Source organism: Scatophagus argus, chromosome 1, assembly GCF_020382885.2.
Source record: "Scatophagus argus isolate fScaArg1 chromosome 1, fScaArg1.pri, whole genome shotgun sequence".
Taxonomy (NCBI): Eukaryota; Metazoa; Chordata; class Actinopteri; family Scatophagidae; genus Scatophagus; species Scatophagus argus.
In genome coordinates, this window is record NC_058493.1 from 22,622,473 (window position 1) to 22,642,003 (window position 19,531).

The 19,531-nt window shown below is 42.6% G+C and overlaps 3 protein-coding genes across 12 annotated transcripts in view; 1 reads left to right on the forward strand and 2 right to left on the reverse strand.

Annotated features, from left to right (window-relative positions):
- Positions 1–163: 163 nt before the first annotated feature.
- On the reverse strand, positions 164–3,487 carry LOC124061003 (aromatase). The gene is made up of 9 exons (XM_046392489.1): positions 3,163–3,487; positions 2,928–3,078; positions 2,687–2,841; positions 2,409–2,573; positions 2,113–2,227; positions 1,866–1,977; positions 1,581–1,743; positions 1,122–1,363; positions 164–711 (listed from the first exon to the last, which is right to left on the reverse strand). The coding sequence occupies exons 1-9, from the start codon at positions 3,356–3,358 to the stop codon at positions 454–456; spliced, it is 1,557 nt and encodes a 518-aa protein (XP_046248445.1). The 5' UTR covers positions 3,359–3,487; the 3' UTR covers positions 164–453.
- A 3,280-nt stretch (positions 3,488–6,767) lies between these two features.
- On the forward strand, positions 6,768–11,290 carry gldn (gliomedin). Its single transcript, XM_046392529.1, has 10 exons — positions 6,768–7,492; positions 8,182–8,233; positions 8,324–8,341; positions 8,479–8,577; positions 9,089–9,190; positions 9,348–9,482; positions 9,843–9,926; positions 10,023–10,148; positions 10,239–10,389; positions 10,488–11,290. Exons 1-10 carry the CDS (start codon positions 6,947–6,949, stop codon positions 10,951–10,953), a joined length of 1,779 nt encoding a protein of 592 aa, XP_046248485.1. The 5' UTR covers positions 6,768–6,946; the 3' UTR covers positions 10,954–11,290.
- Positions 11,291–11,419: 129 nt separating this feature from the next.
- dmxl2 (Dmx-like 2) overlaps positions 11,420–19,531 on the reverse strand; it is a 39,269-nt gene continuing 31,157 nt past the window's right edge. For 7 of the 10 annotated variants that reach the window (XM_046392417.1, XM_046392409.1, XM_046392426.1 and 4 more), the window contains 11 exons: positions 18,937–19,002; positions 17,964–18,050; positions 17,639–17,760; positions 16,611–16,749; positions 15,388–15,448; positions 15,103–15,230; positions 14,923–15,000; positions 14,715–14,806; positions 14,561–14,613; positions 14,236–14,453; positions 11,420–13,354 (listed from right to left, as the gene is read on the reverse strand). In XM_046392417.1, the coding sequence (XP_046248373.1) occupies positions 13,145–13,354; positions 14,236–14,453; positions 14,561–14,613; positions 14,715–14,806; positions 14,923–15,000; positions 15,103–15,230; positions 15,388–15,448; positions 16,611–16,749; positions 17,639–17,760; positions 17,964–18,050; positions 18,937–19,002 (1,254 nt within the window). In that variant the 3' untranslated portion in view covers positions 11,420–13,144. The remainder of the gene's footprint in view (positions 13,355–14,235; positions 14,454–14,560; positions 14,614–14,714; positions 14,807–14,922; positions 15,001–15,102; positions 15,231–15,387; positions 15,449–16,610; positions 16,750–17,638; positions 17,761–17,963; positions 18,051–18,936; positions 19,003–19,531) is intronic. The other 3 variants (XM_046392467.1, XM_046392478.1, XM_046392434.1) reach the window with 1 other exon arrangement.

Consider the following 19,531-nt stretch of genomic DNA (forward strand, 5'->3'; position numbering starts at 1 on the left):
TATTTGCAAACGAAAAAGAAAAAGAAGGTTAAAAAGAAAAAGGTTGGCAGTATATTTTTTCACTCTCTCTCTGTCTAATATAAATTAATCTGTGGCTTTTAAAATGTGTGATTTTTATTTTTAATATGCTAAATTTTAGAAATGCACTTAACATTCTGTCTTCTAATAATCAAAATACATTTTATTGACATGACACTCAGAAAAAAATCCCAAAATGAAGCCAGTAATACACAATATTGGCACAATAAATTACTACATCAGTATTAGCACATCTAAACATACAGCTCACATTATACATAATAGTTCAGGTAGACATACGACTTTAATGCATATTAAATGTAACAGTTGGCTTTGTAAAGTCATGAGATTATATAAAAGATGCAAAGGAGACAATACAGTTTATTTATATATTCTGTGTAAATGTGTATGTACAAATAGAGAAAACAGAAGGCTTCAGAGTGTCTGCCTGCTACTTCTCTGTCTGGGTAAGAATCTCATGCTGAGATTTTCAGTGTCCTGCTGATGCTCCACAGGCTGCTGAGAGAGGTTGTTGGTCTGTGGGAGGCAGTCCAGGGTCAAGCCCTCATGGGGGCAAACAGAGTATTGGGAGAGCAGTGTTACCAGGATGGATTTCATCATCACCATGGCAATGTGCCTACCAACGCAGGCACGAGGTCCAGAACCGAACGGCTGGAAGTAACGGCGAGGAGCCTGAAGGAGGACACAGGGGAGTGGAGGGGCAGAGGACATGAAAGAGAAGTAGTTAAAGCATCTGATTTGTCAGACAAATATGCATGACTCAAAGATAAAAAAGAGTATTATCTATTAAAAGATTGAAAAAATTCACCTTTTTTCAGCAAAGCCCATTTCAAATCAATGAGAAAAACGCAAGGATGCATAAGGACATGCAGCAATAAAATTTACAAAATTGTTCTAACTATGGTAGGAAATTTTGTGTTTATGTAAGTTGCCGTTACTCATAGTAAGAAGCTAAATGAAAAAAATGGGCTTAAAGGCTCTCTGAGAGTTTCTTTATTCTGTTTACATTATGTTATCGTATACTTTTGAGTCTTAGAGCTATAAGTGGAACATTAACTGGGCTAAACATATGCACTACTTACATTTCTTTCAAAGTTTTCCAAACTGAACTCATTGGGTTTGAGGAAGAACTCTGTCCGGTGCATGTGGCCAGTGTTCAGGATGATATTTGTGCCCTTTGGTACCCTGTAGCCATCTATGATGTCGTCAGACAGGGCTCGACGCATGGTGAAGTCCACCACGGGGTGGAAGCGCAAGCATTCGTTGATGAAGCTCTCCAATACCGGCAGCTTGTGGAGGTCCCCGTTTTGCAGCTGTCTCTCACCTCCAGACAGACAAAAGCATAGAGATATTACTGTCATGTCTCTCTAAAACTGACCATTATAACATGATGAAGACAGGATTTATTGCAGTATTAGACTGCATCAGTTTTGGTCAGCTGTCAATGTCTAAATCTCACTTTTTAAACTCTAGCATAAGCTTTAACAGACGGCCGTTCATCACTCTGTCAGTCAGTCTCTTTAGGTTTTCCAGCTACTCACCAACGACCTCGTCTATCTCCTGCAGCAGCCGCAGCTCCACATCTGGATTCTGTTTGAGGAGCAGCAGCATGAAGAAGAGGCTGATGGACAGAGTGTCTGGTGCTGCGATCACCATCTCCAACACACACTGCCTCACGTTCTCGACGGACAGTTCGCCGTGGTTCTGAAAACAAACACTAGTTTTTCACCAGAGTATTCCTGACATGTCAGGGTGGTTGGTGATTGGAGGTTGAAGTGCTGAAATTGTTTGCAAAAAGAAATGGCAGCGGTTAAACTCAGGCCTACCTGTGCAAATATGAGCTCTGCGGCGAAGTTGATGTTGTCCAGTTTATCTGCCTGCTCCATATCTCTCCTCTTCTGTTCTACAAGGCTCTCTATGGCATCTTGCAGTTCCTGACTGTGAGATAGCAGACATAAGTTGATTATTTAAAAAAGAATCCAGACCAAAAAAAAAACCAAAAACAAATGAAAGGAACAAACATATGGGCTTATGTATAAGGATGATATGAATAATAAAATGAAAGTGGCTCACGCTGCTGTCTTGTGCCTCTGGTGAATCCAGCCAAACTTGAAGTAAAGGCCTGGTTTGATCAGCACAGTCTGCCACGTGTCAAAATACTTCTGAATCTTCAGGAGCAGCTCTTTCTCTGGACACAGGATAAACACAAGTGCATCAAGATCTTACTAGCATGCTAGTAAGATCATCTCACTGTATTTTAACTGCCCCAAGCCACATGCGTTTTATCCAAACTTCCAGTCAGATTTCTAAATTAAAAACTTGGGATTAACAACATGAACCGAGTCAGAGATTCATGCATGCGTACTAACCATTTACAGGTACACCCAGGAAGAGTCTGTTGGAGATATCGACCACGGTGCAGCGCAGCAAACTGAGGACATCAACGTGATCCAGACTTTCCAGGTCATCCAGGTGAGTCTGGGTGGAGGAGCTGCAAACCTCAACTGTCTGCTGCAATCCCGGGCCTGTCAGGGCTGACGGAGAAAACCCAACTTTTGTGATTGGGGTTGGTCAAATATTTTGTGTATTTGAAAACCACTGAATCAATTAGAAAGTTTGCAAGGCTGATTACATGTCCAAATGTTACCTTTATTGAAGTAGGTGCGTATGTTTTTCCACTGAGTTACGTTGTTGTTAAATATGATTCCCTTCTCGTTCATGCCGATGCAGCGAAGTCCCTGCTCGCTCCCAAAGCGTGAAGTGTAATGTCCATTCTTCAGTACATGATGTACCGCTGATGCCCTTATGGCAAAGCAAATAAATTAATATATTACCAGTTTGTACTTGGATTGACTAGCTATTCATCAGCACAAACAGCTAAAACCAACCTGCTAAGTATGAGGGTCTCCTCTCCATTGATCCACACCCTGACAATGTCACCATACTTGTTGTTGTAGTAGTTGCTGGCTGTGCCTATGCCAGTCCACATGAATCTCACATAAGACAGAAGTGGCCCCAAACCCAGACAAAAAGAAGGACCTATTGTGGTAAACGACAGCAAGAGGTAAATGGACACAGAACCCGAACCAACACAACCAAATGTTAAACCTGAGGTGAACTTACCTGGTATAGTTTTCTTTTCTGCGTGGCTCCAGGCAGCCAGCAGCAGGCAGGTAAGCACCATCAGGGTTCTGGCTGCCACCGAGATGCCCGGCGATCCTACAGCAGTGGCATTAGGAGACATGGAGACCAAGTCTGCAACAACTGAGTCCAAACCTACAGGAGTCATCGCCCGTTCACAAGCAGAGATCAAATCCATAAGAAAGCAGTTTCAAGACAGCCTGCACAGAACCGCACGAACGACTGCTCTGAGTGATGAAAGCCACCTCAACAGTCGGAACTTTCTCTTTATATGTAGACTGAGCTGGTTACAAGCCAGGTCAGGGTAATGCAAAAGCCACAACAGAGGAGGAAAATGATAAACAATATACTTGCAGCCTTGAGGGGTTGGATTGGTGCCTGTGTCCTTGAGCATACAGGACTTAGTTCAGTGGGTTTGTGTTGTGGTGCAATCCAAATGTCGGAGCGAGCTTATTGCGGGTTGTATTTGACATTTTGGTGATGAGAAGCAAGTTTCACTTCTCCTTTGAACACCAGAAGAATCTGATTGGAAATACTACAAAAAAGTCCCCCATTTGGGAAAATTCTGTTGTAATATTATTGTGATTATTATTATTATTACAGCTTTATTTATCTGTCTTGCAAAATTAAATTCACTGTTTTTTTTCCCCATAAACATTCACACTTTAGCTTTCTTTTTTTTTCTATTAAAGAAAGACAGGGGAGGGACAACTGGAGTTGATGCTGCATTAAAATGTTCACCGTCATTACAGTCGCTTCAAAATTCATTTGGATTTGAAGGGATTATTCAAAGGGATTATTTAGAATTCTGATTCCTCCATCAGTCTACCAGAAGATGGAGGAGCAGAGCTGTGAGGTGTTAAACAGGGTCAGCAGATTTAGTGTGACATTATGAAGTTACCAAACTGACCATTATGAGATGAATGGGACGAGAACACCAGTTCTGCAGCAGATCACCCACTCAAGAACCGGAAGACAAAAGTTAAGTCATCTGAATTTTGTCGGCGGATTGGGAGATGCGATGCGTAAAGGAAGTTTTAAAGGCAGGTGCCGTTTTCTTTGTTAAATTTTCCGGTCAGGAGAAGTGAAGGAATCTATAAGTGCGTATAAAAAATATCTCTGCACCAATACAACAATTTTTCTCATCACAGTTGAAGTGGAAGAAGCTCTTACAAAACATATTCAGACTATCATGTACTGAAGCAGTTTGACTAAAAACGCTGAACAGAACAGCTGAATGAGTTTTTCAGATGCCTGTCCATAACTTTAGTATTTTGAAACTCTTGTCAGTAATGACACCACTGTGTACTTCTTTTGGTTATTTTTGTTTTCGTTAAATCTCATCATCTGTGTATGGACCCACCTTTGTCAGCACAACATTTACTACCTTGTGATATTTTAAACTATTTTTAATATATATATATATATATATTTTTAGTCTCTCATTTATTGGATGTCACTTTCCAAACTATGTCTCCTAACTCTGTTTTAAGCCCACTTGGATTTGTCTTATTTCATTTTATCTTATTTAGTTATTTGTGACAAAGCCAAAGCTGTTTGGTTTCATCTCTGCCGTCGTTCCATTTGCTCATTCTGTATAAAGGAATCTCTGAATTCACTCACCGCCCACACTCGAGTCCAAGAATGTGAGTTGTTGAAATGGCCGACTGTGTGCTGAGGCCCTGCCTTGATAATGACGCCCTGTATGATGGCTTAGTCCTAGATCGTTCTGCATGATTAAGCCCCAGCCTCCCTCATTTTCCCCCGAAAACAGAAGTTGATGTAACCTTGTCTTTGGACTCTGTTGTTGTGGTCAACCACATCTTTGTCTCCACCACATGTGTAGGGAGTTGTTCAGAAGTGAACTGACAGAAAGTCAAGGAAAAGAAGTTAAATGTCAGAACATGCGTGATGTCTGAACAAAGCTCGTTAACTCCCATTCTACCTTTCACTTTTACATTGTTACACTGCTTTACAGAGTGGGTTCAGCTCCACCTGTACTCTGACAGCTATAAAAAAGTATACCTGGATATTCTATAACATACATGTAGTAAAACAGAAACCGCTAACTCATGATGGATGAGATTTGGCAAAGAGGTGAGCTAGAAGATAAACTCACTCGCTAAGCAGCACTCTTTCAGTTATGTCAGAGTGTGGCTTCAGTTACTACACTTACATAATAAACCTCACTTACATAATATACTTGTTTCTCATTACATCGATTTATTATATTATTGGCTGTCTTTGATCTCCTCTCATCTCCCATTTCACTCATTTCTACTCTTTTCTTTTATCCTCCCTTAGTTCTTCTGAACTGTGGAATTCAAATAAAAATCTTTATAAACTTGTGAAAATTCTTAGATAACAGTGTGAAGGAGGCAAAGAGAAGAGGTGCATGGGATGAGTAAGTTTTTAAGAAGACAAGTCCTCCTCTCAGCCCCGTGGAAAGAAAGGAGGTAAGGCAGCTTTCCCTCAGGAAGGAGGAAACCGAACGAGAGGTCATCAGAGACCAGAGGTGCAGAAGATGTTGGGGCCTGTCAGCATAGTTACACCCTGTTCATGTTAACGGATTCAGAGCACAGTGAATGAGAGATAATAAAAGAATGCCGTCAGGGCTCGTACGTACACATCTGCTGGAGTGATTCACATTTTTCACCGGCTGGATGTCAGTGACCTACAGCTTCAGGCAGGAGCCCACACAGCAGCTCAGGACCTGAATCTAACAGTAATGTTGCATGCATTCTTTCTCTCTTTCCACCCCTCATGTATACAGTAGGTCAGCTACATGAATCACCAAAGAAGCCAATTAACTGACGTTGTGAAACACAACGTATTGTCACTGAATTAATTTGAGTTTAATTACAGAGAACGGACCGGCTACACCTACACTTAAGCCCAAAGACCAACTCCCTGTAAAAGGGAAGACTGCTTCAAATGCCTGGGGCTGATATGTTTTCTTCTCAACTGTCATTTTTCATGTGAAATGTCATTTTTCTGGCCCAAATCAAAGCAATAGAAATGGGTCATCCCTGCAGTTGGTGGATGGAAGCTGTGAGGATGTGACAAGGACCAGCGCCGGGGGGGGAAAATAGGAGTTGGGCAAGAACCACTCAAAACTATGATGATGCATTTAGACGTAAAGTATTTTCTTTTAATATAAAACGCTGTTGTACAGTTAACCAGTCAGTCTGTCTGGTCTGATGCGTGCTTTCATTTGGTATGTATGTGAGTGCTTTCGTGCGTACATCATACATATGTGCATGTCCATCTGTGTGTGTGTGTGTGTGTGCGTGCGTGTCTGCCCACGGCAGTGCAATTGAATGGGTTGTGCTGAATATAAATCAGGTGACTGAACAGGCGGGGGTTTATTCCCAGACAAGCCCAGAAGATTGTGTAATGCCCACTCCTACTTTACTGGTTTGCACACACACACACACACACACACACACACACACACACACACACACACACACACACACACACACACACACAGATAAACACAGTCCCTTCACCAGTTGGAGAACAACACAACAACCCTGCATTTACCAGTCTGCCTTCAGATAGTCCATCCATCTCTGGAGTGCAGACGCTGCAGCTGACTGGGCTCTTTTCTGTTTTCAGATAACCTGGACAGGATCTTGAACTTTCAGCAATGGACTTCCTTCCTCCTGGATTAGTTTGATTTGGGTGGCAACATCTTGGGCTCCAGGGAACTTTTAATTTCCAGTTATATTCACTGCTGTGCTGGACTTGTATTCCTCTGTGAATGGTGAGATTGGTGGGTGAACCTCAGAACAGAGGAGGTGAAGTGGTGACAATGTGGATCCCGACTCCCACCATGACCCTCCCTCAGCGGATGGTGCTGTACGGGACGTGTATTGTGGCGCTGATGAACTCCGTGGGCCTTCTGGTGCTCCTGGTTCAGCAGAATCAGCAACATGCCTGGCTGGAGCGTACAGAGGCAAGACTGAAGGAGGTGGAGCAGAGCTCAGTGGTGGAGTTCCTCCAGGAGGTGCCAAGAGGAACCGCGGGGTTGCAGGCGGAACACCCGCAATACCAGTATCAATACCAGTTCTCCAGAAACAAGAGAAGTGAAGAGCTGGAGAAGGAGCAACAACAGGAGCTTCACCACGAGGAGGGACAGGAGGTCCATGAAGTCCATGAGCAGGAGGTCAGCCAGGAGGTGGGAGAGGAGACAGGGAGGAAGAAGATGGAGCACGGGCTGAAGCACAAGCACCGACACAGCCAGAGTTACCACAAGGCACACGTGCAGGATGACATGATGATGATGATGACTTACTCCATGGTGCCGGTGAGATGAGACACCTGCTGGTGGATTGCACATGACAGACAAAACGTAAAATTTATAAATACTGTACACAGTCTATAGTGTCTTGCATTATTTTGTCATTGCTGACTAATGCTGGACCACCAGCTGGTTAAAAAGGGAAATGATCCTGGGACCATCAGGGTGTCCAGAGGTTACAGGCTCAGCTTGTGGTAATTTAATTGTTTGGTAATGCTGAGCACACCACTAGCTAACACAAACGGAAATAGTAGAATAGGGTTAAGGCAAAATTTTGAGTAATGTTTTTCTATATTTGTACTGTATCAACAGTATTTAAAGTTAGTAAATCACCTTCATCAGCTACAGCAATTAAGTCTTTCCTACATGTTTAGCATCAGTAGTAATAATCATATTATCTAATCTGTATTAAAACGTCTTGCATGAACATTCTGCTTCGTGGGTTCGTTTACTTTTCATATTTTAAATATATTTTGTTGTCACTACTTTTGTATTTTACTGTAATGCTAATTAACATTTTTTGGTAGTCGTCGAGTATTTTTTAAAGTAGGTGTATTGCTACTCTTACTTCTTCCACTGGTGAAAAGGGTGTCAATTGAGGCCTATGCTTTATTTTTGATTATTTTATTTCTCCCCCACTGCTACAATTTTATGCATCACTATATTTTAATTATATGTTAATATTTTCTCTTCAGATCAAATTATTGATTGACATTTGCAACAGCACCAAGGGAGTCTGCATAGCCGGTACAGTGTGTCATGCTCACATACTTTAATCTACTTACCGACCAAAATACAGATTTCTGTTCTTTAACATCCTCATGTCTTTTGTTGCAGGACCCCCAGGCCCGCCTGGTAAGTGAACTCTTAATTCTGGGTCTAAATTTTAAATCAAACCATACCGTACGTCTCCTTTGTGATTTAGTGACCCATGTCGCTGCTGAGTGTGTTTTCCGCTCAGCCCATGGTGAAGATTTTTTGTGTTTCTGCAGGTTTGCCTGGTGCGGACGGTATGCCCGGCCACAATGGGACTGATGGCATCCCGGGGTTGAATGGACTGCCTGGGGCTGATGGGAAAAGAGGAAAAAAAGGTAAGGAAATAGTGAGGCCCTATTCTGTTTTTTTTACTTAACATCCATTTTTATAAATACCTCTAGCAATGCTGGCCATTTTAGTGAAGGCCTGCTAGGACAATGTAACAGGGTTGAGTGTAACCTGGGGTTAAAAATACCACAATGGGAAGCACACACATAAAGATACAAACTCAAAACACAGCAACACACTCAGTGTCCTGATCCATCCATGTATCATCATGACATCACATGTTATTCACTGTGGATTCTGCTTGTAATTCATAAATGACTGAAGTGGTTCAAACAGCAGCCTTTGTCTCACATTCTCACATAATATTATTCATCTCTGTGGTTTTGGGCTTCAGCTAAATGAGCCGGAAATCTTCTCCCACTTCACTCTGTTCTCCCACAGAACGGACGGCCTGATTCACCCGAGCAAGTCAACGGGATAATTCATGGTTTTACCATAGGGAAAAGTGTATTGAGTTTATGAATGCCATCTTGGAGCTGTTTTGCATGTGCTCCACAGGGCCACCAGGTGACAAAGGAGAGCCGGGTGAAAAAGGAGAGCGAGGAGAGCCTGGACCGCCTGGAGAGAAGGGACAACCATCCAATGATGTCATTATCGAGGGCAAGTAGAGCTTTACACTACAAACTCTAAATTAAAATGATGCTGGATGGAAAGAAAAGATTAATTGCAAAATGCAGAAGTCTGGAACATTAGATCTGATCATAATAAATCTTGTATACCCAGAGGGTTTAAATGTTTTACTCTCCTTTTTGTACAGGCCCTCCTGGTGCTAGAGGACCTCCTGGGCCCGTGGGCCCTCCAGGACCTCCAGGGCCCACGGGCCCCCCTGGACCTCAAGGGCCTCCCAGAACAAGGCACCACAGAGCCAACCTTCAAGCTGCTCAAACACTGGGTAAGAGGCTATTTTTATTACCTCTATCAAACATATACTGTGCAGTTTAGACTGAAAATGCCTTCTTGACCTTGGAAACAGTAGTTTGTCAACATCAAGGTCCACATTTTACTCATATCACACATATCATATCTTCCTCACCAGATGGTGTTTGCCAAGTTGTCACGGAACTGTATATCTCCATTTCTCTGAGTGCTTCAGTCTGTGAAATGTTCAGAAAGCTACATTTTGATCTCGCTACCTGCTGAGGAAGATCGCGTGAAATAATGAAAGCTTCTGAAGAGCTACCGTATGGGCCTGGTGGTGACATTTTGTCAAGTGAACGCTGTGAATAATGCCAGATGAAATTGTTTCTAACAGGCCTATTACATGCAGTCCCTAACGATGAGACCTCATCTGTAAAGGAGGCTGTGAAACTACAGCAGAAGCCTGCTAAGAAGAGAGGTGATTTTCCAGACCACAGTGGGTCTACATGTGCAATAAGTACTCTGTGGCAGAGATGCAAGAATCTAAGCCTTTGCTTTGTTGTTTTTTGCTCAGAGTGTCTTATCAAGTCCCTGATCAACCCCAGGAATGTGACAAAGATGGAGAGCACATTTGGCACATGGATGAAAGACACCGCTCGGCTGAACGATGAGCGGATATGGGTGGCAGAACACTTTTCTGGTAGGTTGATTACAGACCTACAGCCTACAGGCACATTAGAACACTAAGCTCTGCATTATTTTCTAACAGTGAACATTTTTACTCCTCCAGGCCGTGTGGTAAAGGAGTATAAAAGCATCGCCTCATTCCAAAACAGCAGCAGTGACACTGTAGATGTTAAAAAGTTCTACCAAGGCTGCGGCCACATTGTTCACAACGGATCCTTTTATTATCACATTGCCGGTACTTCCAGCATTGCCAGGTAAGCCGGCAGGGCGTGTGACACAGCCAGATGCTTTGCTATTATCTATAGTTGTTCCTATCTCTCTGATAAACAACCTTCTGCTTGCTTGTTTGCAGATTTGACTTTCAAACCAAGAGGCTTCACACTCTGGCTTTCGACAGCGCTTTGTACAACAACCTTGCCTACCTGCTCCACAACTCCAAGACGTACTTCAAGCTGGCTGTAGATGAGAACAGCTTGTGGCTCATCTTTGCCTCCAGTGTAGATGAGAGCATCATGGTGGCCGAGCTGGACCAGAAGACCTTCTCTGTGGCGTCCTACATAAACACCACCTACCCTCGCAGCAAGGCGGGCAACGCCTTCATCGCCTGTGGCGTCCTGTATGTCACTGACACAAAAGACACCAGAGTCACCTTTGCTTTTGACCTGCTGAAAGGAAAGCCAGTTAATGTGACCTTTGACCTGAGGTCTCCAGGGGGAGTGCTGGCAATGCTCTCCTACAGCCCAAAAGACAGACACCTGTATGTGTGGGACCACAGCTACGTCAGGCTCTACGTGGTCCACTTCATCTCTGATGAGTGAGAAACACCAAACATGACTGACAACAGGCGGACATGACTTACACAGGAAGAACAAAGTGTCTACCGACTACCAGTTATTTACTCCACCTTTGTAAACTGTTCATATTTAGGCTTTGAAGACAATCTCAACAGTTTGTGGTCAGTAATTATTGTGATATTGTCAAAAATAAGTACTGCTGTATTTATATCCCATTTGCAAAGTACATGTGAGATTTTGGAATTACTAATGGTGTGAAAACTTCAAAAACAGTTGAATATTTATACAAACTTGACTTTTATGTAGTAAGTTGTTGTGTTATTTAGTGTATTTGCATGACATCGACCTGTTGTATTTTTACATAGATGTACATGTGGTGTCCCCTGGTGTTCTGTATATACAGACAGTCCACCTACCTTTGTAATGAAGCAGCATGGTTTCTTGTCTCTTATTCAACTTGACAGGAAAAAAAAAGAACAGTGCCAAATCACCCTGATGAAATAAAAAGAATTTATTCACTTTACAAAGGTAAAACTCTGACCATGACCTGTTCTCTCACACACCTCCAGGCTCAAGTGCCCTAGTAAGCGTCTACCCATGATATTGGCTTCTTTTGCATCATTACATGCATACGCACACACACACCAGACACCAGTAGGACCATCGGCAAAACACTTAAGATACATACAATACACATAGTGGGCAGAAAGAGGGAGAGAAACACAAATCTCTTTAATAAATACCATACATACACTAAACCAAAGTCACAACTAATCCAGCTGGTATGATACAAACCAAAAATAAAGAAATGCTTTCATGTTTGTACAAGCTGTTGTGGTATTTCATATATATTTATATATTTATATAATTTATATATTAAAACTATTTCAAACGTTTTACTACTAGGCCAAATAAAGCCAGACATTCATTTGTATATAACAGTTTCTTCTTCAATAACCTATTTATTTGAAATAAACTTTTAGTGTCTCCAGAATTTGAGTGCAAATATCTATTCCTTATGGATGAAACAGTAAAAACAACTAGCGAGGTAACGTACACTTACATACAGTAGACTGTGTAGCACATCTCCCAGTCAGATACAGTAAAACCCCTTACATTCCTAAAATAAAAGGCAATAAGTTAAATAGTTTTACAAAGGAATGGTCAACCGAAACAAACACAAACATATAAATAATTTAAATAATAAAAATTAAATAGAAACGACAATTTGAAGAATATTTTGTGCAAAACCAGAAGTGAACTTTTGTGTTTCTGCTCTGGGTGGGTGGGCATTCAGGTTTGGAACAAACAGATGGACACATTGAAATCACAGCCACAGGAATAAATCACATCATCTTCCAAACAGGAATGTTCTAGCAGTGAGTCTGCCACACAAACAGGCATTTGAGGGCAGCTGGTCGGTCAAGCATAGAGATGGTAGACACAGCAGAGTGAAAACACACACACACACACACTCAAAGACCAAACTGGACCGGGTCGAGCCCAAACCAGGAGAGGCCAGAGTGACTGATGGGCAGCGAGTGAAGTGGGAAGCGGGAGGGCTGGGGAGGCAGGTGTCACAATAAGAGCAATGCACCATCAACTCTCCCAAAAGGGCTGAGAAAAGCCGGGCAAAACCATTGGGAGGGTGAACAAAAAAAATAATAAAAAAGCAGATTCCAACAACTCGATTCACACTTGAAACCACTGACTTAATAACAAACCACAGTGCTGGTTACAGTAGATGCTAAGAGATTTCAGCTGTGGGCACAAAATGACGACAGTTACACACTTTTAAAATTTTTGCTTGAGCACTTTTACAGAGCACTATCAATAGACCTGTGATTGCACCGCGTAACGAGAACAGGACATGCATAGCTTCCCTATGGACACACTCTAAGAGTAGAGATTCTTCAATAAAATTACAATAAATCTAGCTTTAAAATCAAGTATGATACCTTTGCTTGTAAATCTGCTTTCAGCCTTTGGGGAAAAAAAAAAAAATATTTGCAGCTCCGTTTCTCATTCTGGATATGGTTTATATCATCTGTAAACCCGTGAACACTGCACACTCTGAAAGAGGCCAAAAGCTTAACGATCTTTTGACTAACTCTTCCACATCAATTACACTATTAATGCCTAGCGAGTGTTACATAAGCCTTTTTTTTTCTTTCTGTCTCTTTCCTCTTTGGACCTTCAGAAGTGGGAACAGGCGTTACAGGACGTTGACCAAGCTGCTGGGGATACTGTAGCGGTCGGGGAGGACCCTCATCTTCAGAGTACCATCTGCTCCACAGGTGAAGATGCGATTACTGGGTCGCGTCTCCACCTGCATCACACCGGCACCGATGTTGCGGAAGATGGACTGCTTGGCGTGCTCGGTGCTAAAAGAGTGCATGAGGCCGTGGCCGGCTAACTTCCACACCTACAGAGAGAGAAAGCAGATGTAGAGAGGATGGAAAAGGCTGTGAGTTTATTTTCTTCCTTTTTCACACCGCCCTGCTTTATTATTTCTGTCGTGCCGCTGCAAAATTCAATTTGAGTGCCGCGATGCCGAGAAAACAAGTTTCCATTCTGTATCTAATAGCATCCACTGGTGATCAAGCTGACAAATGTGTCACCATAACCAGCACCACATCATGAGCAGCACTCGGCAGCGGTACTGAAGAGGCTATGGAACACAAAATCACTCTGCACTGATTTATAAATGAATAAGAGCTGCTTTATACAGATATGAATACCTTCTTCTGCAGATCATTACATCTCTGCAGCTGTCTGAAGGCAGCAAGACGGATGTGTTGGCATATTTGCAGGCTTTGATTCTGGCACAAACATCCACTGTAATATACGTTCATTAAATAACACGCAAACGACACTGGGCGGATACAAAATAACCTCATATGCCTCCGCACACGTCAGACAAATCGGCTATAACAGCAACCTGCTGGTTGGATAATTGCTCTCATTAATAACGTATGTCATGACCTCTTTTCCTTTCTCGAAGTTGCCTTATCTGGCACTGATAAGTCCAACCTCCTCATTTAATACTTGTCTGACAGCATCATGAGCGTAAAACGTCTGAACTGGGCATCTGACTTGTCAACTGGCTCAGAATTGTGATACGCATTATGCTGGTCCTGCATCAGTAACAAATATGTCATTGATATATACAACAACATAACTGCTGCATTATATGTAGTTATGAGGGATGAGAGTTATGAGAGTTTCTTATTTTGTCAAGTACATCGATTCTCGGCGAACAGTCAAAGTGTAACTAAAATAAGTGAGTGATGAAGCATGTGCCACCTTCACGTTGCCCTCTGCAGAGCCAGTGACAAAGAAGTCCTCAAAGGCATCCAGTGCAAGGGCCTTGATGGCTGAGTCATGGGCCTGGAAAGTGTGGAGCAGCTGCCTCTGGCGGATGTCAAACACGCACACAAAGCCCTTTCTGCCTCCAGTAATCAGCAGCTGCTGTTTAGGAGCATACTGCAGCACAGTGGCCCCGTTCTCATGGCAGGGGAACGCTGAAGGGGTGGGTGGGAAGAAATGAGGAATTGGATCAGAAACTCCTTGTTATAGAAGACAGAAATCATTAATATACAGCTGTTTGAAGAAACGTGGGAGTTCTCACCGTGGACCATGGTATTGCTAGGTGAAATCAGAGTGTCCCAGAGGCAAACATTTCTGTGGAAAAGGGAAACCAAGAATAACATCAGTCAGTTGATAACAAGCGAGAAAGACACCTGCTGGCTGAACAAGTGGTGTCGCTCAGTGCAGATGCCAACCTGTTGTCATTGGACTGTCCGGCTGTGGCGATGAGGCTAGAGGACGTGATGAAGGCGAAATCACCGCAGGTCTTAGTGTGGCACTGCCAACTCTGTCGGCAGGAACAGAACAGTACATATTTATTATATACATACGCATTGATGCCTGCGTGTGTCTGCATGTGCGTGTGTGTGCTGTGTACTGAGGCGGGAGGAAAGGTGACCTCACCAGGTAGGGCTTGGGGTTGGACGATGTCTGGTTGACCTGCCAGAGACTGAGGAAGCCCTCTCCATCAGCAACTCCACACTACAAGGAAAGAACAGAGCCATCAGGACAGTCACACCTAATAGACAAAACACAGGCGTTGCAGTGTGTGCATGTGAGTGGTGTGTGTGTGTGTGTTTGTACCTTATTGCCTTGGGAGTTAAAATAGAGCCGGGTGACTCTTGCGTTGCCTGCTTGTCTGAAGCAAATGAGCTGCTGAGGTCTGTTCCATTCAAACATTCTCACACTACCGTCCTGAGCCCCTGTCATGTCTGAGACACACACACACACACACACACACACACACACACACATACACACAAACAGAAAGGAAAAGTAACAAACACAAAAAAGGAATTAACCAAAAACTGATCAAAAATATTTACAGGTGACGATGTGCTATACAGAAGCTTCAGTGTAGGCACTTACAATACTGATAGATGGGATGGGATGTCATTCTCTTCACATTATTTAGATTTCTCTTCATAATCTGGAAAACAATTAAAACAATACAATAAATCAATACATCCTGTAATGCATGATGTCCAGGTGTTGACTTACTACTCATTAGTTTTTTGATAAAAGTCAGGGTTTGGTCTTGGTTATAATTTAAAAACACAAAGTTCTCTCCTGCACGCTGAACACTGGATGGCTGCTCACCAACAAAAGTGACCAGAACATTTGAATATTCATACGCTGCATTACGATCATACACGTCAAACTTCAGCTTATTTCATCTGCTTTCAGAGTTTTCACCTTCACTGACATCAACTCTCACGCATTTCAACTGTCTAACCTTTATAGTGTTTATGTTTTCAGCAGAAGAAAACATTTGCATTTTGTATTTTTTCAATATTGTTGGTTTGACTTATCCAAGTCCAAGTCCTACAGTGTTTATAAGGACTAATCAGTGATTTGACATACATTCACTGCAGTGATTCCTTACAATTTAATTATGCAGTGCTATAGACTGAAAGACCAGTAATAAACCTCTTAAATATATCATATAATATGATCAATATCCGAAGGCGAGGATCAACAAACTCTTAACTTAACTCCTAACTTAACTTAACGAAGACATTAAACAGTAAGGATCTTAACTAACCAGCGCACACTCAAGAAAGCCCCTTCTGTAATTAATTGAACCGGTGACACACTGTCTGTCCTGTCTTGTTTATGGTATCACACTCAACATTTATCAACACGGCTGGGACATGGAGAACCCTGACTGCATGTAATTGTGACGCAAATCTGCACCTTGGGTCGCCGGCTGTGAGAGCTGCTGCTATCTGTGTTTATGTGAGCCCATCTCTGTCATGCAAACACACCCCCTCCTCGTATCAGCCTTCACAGACTCAGCAGGAAAACTGTTTAGACGGCACGGTTGAGTTTGGCTCGACAATGATAAGAATTAAAAATATAAACATTCCCTTAAAATTATATCCATTTAATTTTACTAAAGTCTATTGTGGAGCACAGGATGTTTTGAAATCATACTGCAGAGGGGTAGCACAGATTCAATGCTGTCCATAGGCTCCAAAACAGAACTCAGTGTCCTCCTGCTGGCTAAAACTGAGAAGCGCAGACCCCGATTACTGCCTGGCTTAGCTGTGTTTGTGTATGTCTGTGTTTGAGGTGCACAGACCCCTTACCACACTGGCTCCCATGCTGGTTTGTCCACTGCCGAGCCAAGGCATGGATGCAGAGACCGGCATCTGTGGAGGCGCAAAGGGGACAGAACTAGCCTGGGCAATGTTGGTATGAGAAGAGCGATGGTCTATGTCGTCAGAGCTGTAAAACAAAACACAACCATAATGCCTTACTGAGAATGTTTTTGGACAGATGTTTAAAACATGGACGAAGTACACAGACTCAGCGAGCTATTCACACGCAAAATACCAGAGAGAATGAAATTTAATACCACTATATCTGCCAAAATATGAGAGCATGGAGGAAAACCAGTAGGGATGATGTGGCTTAGAATTCTTAAATATCACATTTTTTAACCACTTCCCATTATCTTATAACATAATTATAAGATTATTAGATATTATATAATTTGTTACAGGGTCACGGGGGAGCTGGAGCCTATCCCAGCTGACTATGGGCAACAGGCGGGATTCACCCTTCGGAGGGTCATCAATCAATCGCAGGGCTGACACACAAAGAAACACAACCACACACTCACACCTAGGGGCGATGTAGAGTAGCCAGTTAACCTAACGTGCATGTTTTTGAGATTGTGAGAGGAAGCCGGAGTACCCAGAGAAAACCCACGCAGGCACAGGGAGAACATGCAAACTGCACACATAAGGGCCCAGACCGGGGTTCAAACCTGGAACCCTGAGGTGACAGTGCTAACCACTGCACCACCGTGCCGCCCCTTTTACATCATTTTATAAATATATATTTAATATCACCGCAGGCCTGCATTGTAACTATGTAGAGAAAACCTTCTGCTTCTCAGTTCACACTGCATTTAACTGTTTATGTATGTTAGTATGTGCGTGTGTGTGTGTGTGTGTCCAAGCCCTTTATTATTGAGTATCGACCAACAGAAAGTAAGAGAGGAGAGATAACAGCTTTATTGCTGTTGGTATTTAGCAAAAGCATGTATTTTACCAACCCTCATGGGGAAGGCCAAATATTTGGCATGACACCACAGATGACTGGCCCTCACCTCCGAGACTCTTTATCAAAGTCCTCCCCTATCCAGGTGTAGGGCTGTACAGCCACCAGACTAGAAACGTCCACCTCCTGGACATCATGAGTGGAGGCCAACACTATCTCGTTGGAGTTAGCCTTGAAATGGAGGGAGGCAGGGAGAGAGTGAAGATAAGTCAACATTAAATGGTGGACATTGCAAAAGTTTGCTCATATTTTCTTGAAAGCAACTGGTATGCATTGGATAATACTGAGGAAGGTTCTTGTTAAAGACTGTGTACGTACTCCCAAAACAAAGTACCTCTCATTAATATTAGCTCTCTTTCACACACTTAGCTTACCTTATTTATGGCAAATGCCATGATGATATCAGATTCCTTATGAATGATTTTAGCTTTTCCTCCTGGGTAGCCCAGATCTGCCTCCACCTGGAAAAGCCGAGAAAACATGGTGAATCAAAGTTAAATTTTCAAATGAAATTAAAGCTAAAGTGTGTGTGTCTGTGTGTGTGTGTGTGTGTGTGTGTGGGGGGGGGTCTCCAGGGCCACTGAGTGGAAAATTTAGAATATGTTTAGAAGGTGATTTTTTTTATAACTACTGTTTATGTTATGATAAATCTTTCTATGAATACAGAAACAGAAGCAGAAAAACTTCCCCTTTCACATTAAGGTACCAGAAAAAACAGCCACATTCACTGGGGGAGAGGAGTAGTCATTGGAAAATGTCAAGTGTAAAGATATACAATTAAATAATGACCGTTTTGACTGTTGATTCAGGTGTCAACACCCTGCATGACTGGCAAGCCTTACGCAACCCTGACAGTGAGCATGCACGTTAGTAGGTCTACAGTATATGCCAAGGCTCCTGAGGGGAGCTTTTTTTAATTTGCTTTTTTTTTATCCAGCAGAATCAGTCCAGCTAGAGAGGAAAAAGGCGTGAGAAACACAGGGAGACGTGTTATTGGTAGGGACTGGACGTGAGGTTAAGTGAGTGGATGCCACAGGTGTCCCAGTGAGAGGGAAAGATTAAACGTTAGATCGAAGCTTTTAAGCCTTGAGTAGATTTTATGCCAGAAATATTTGGTAGAGCAGTCACTATCAAGCCAAGTCAAGGCAGAGACATCAAGAGCTTCACCCACTGTTAATCAGAAGCAGCTTTAGAACTACAAACTTAAACCCTGTGCAACTGGTGCACTGCAGCGCTTTCAAATTTTAATGCACTTGCTCCTTCCAGCTTGGCTTCGCAGTGACTCTCCCACACAGACAGAAAGACAGACAGAGCCAGGGCCTGGGCTGGTACAGTAAATGATACTACCTTCTGGGGACTGCTAGCTCCTGCTATGCAGTTTGGGCTTACATGGTCCATATGGTTCTCTACAGACTACACAACACACACAGAGGCAATATAGACACAGAACACAAAAACACGGCACGACACAAAACACATGCACAAACAGAGAAAAATAAAACATGGAATGAAAAGAAAATGTAAAAGGTTGACAGGATCGGTCAGTGATAAAAAGTAAGTCTAAATGTAGTCCATCTCATTAGCATGGAGCAACAGTCATGTAGCCGGATGAAAAATGGATCTGACAGCTACAGTTTCATTTGAAGTGCTCTGGTTACGGAATGAATGTTGTAACGTTCAGGAAACTAAGCATCTGGGACCTGGTAGCTACAGTGGCAGCCTGTCATAGAAGTGATTATATAATAATGAATACTTCCAGACATCATAGAAGGCCGTGAACCATCTTGTACTTTGGTTAAAGATGCCCAAGGAGTCAAAGCAATGATAACGACAATAATAAAAACATCAACAACAGAGATAAATGCTTTGTGAGCACTTCTCTGTGTGATGGATTTAGTTACATGTGTAAGGCATGTTGCACAGGCATGTAAATTTATGTCAG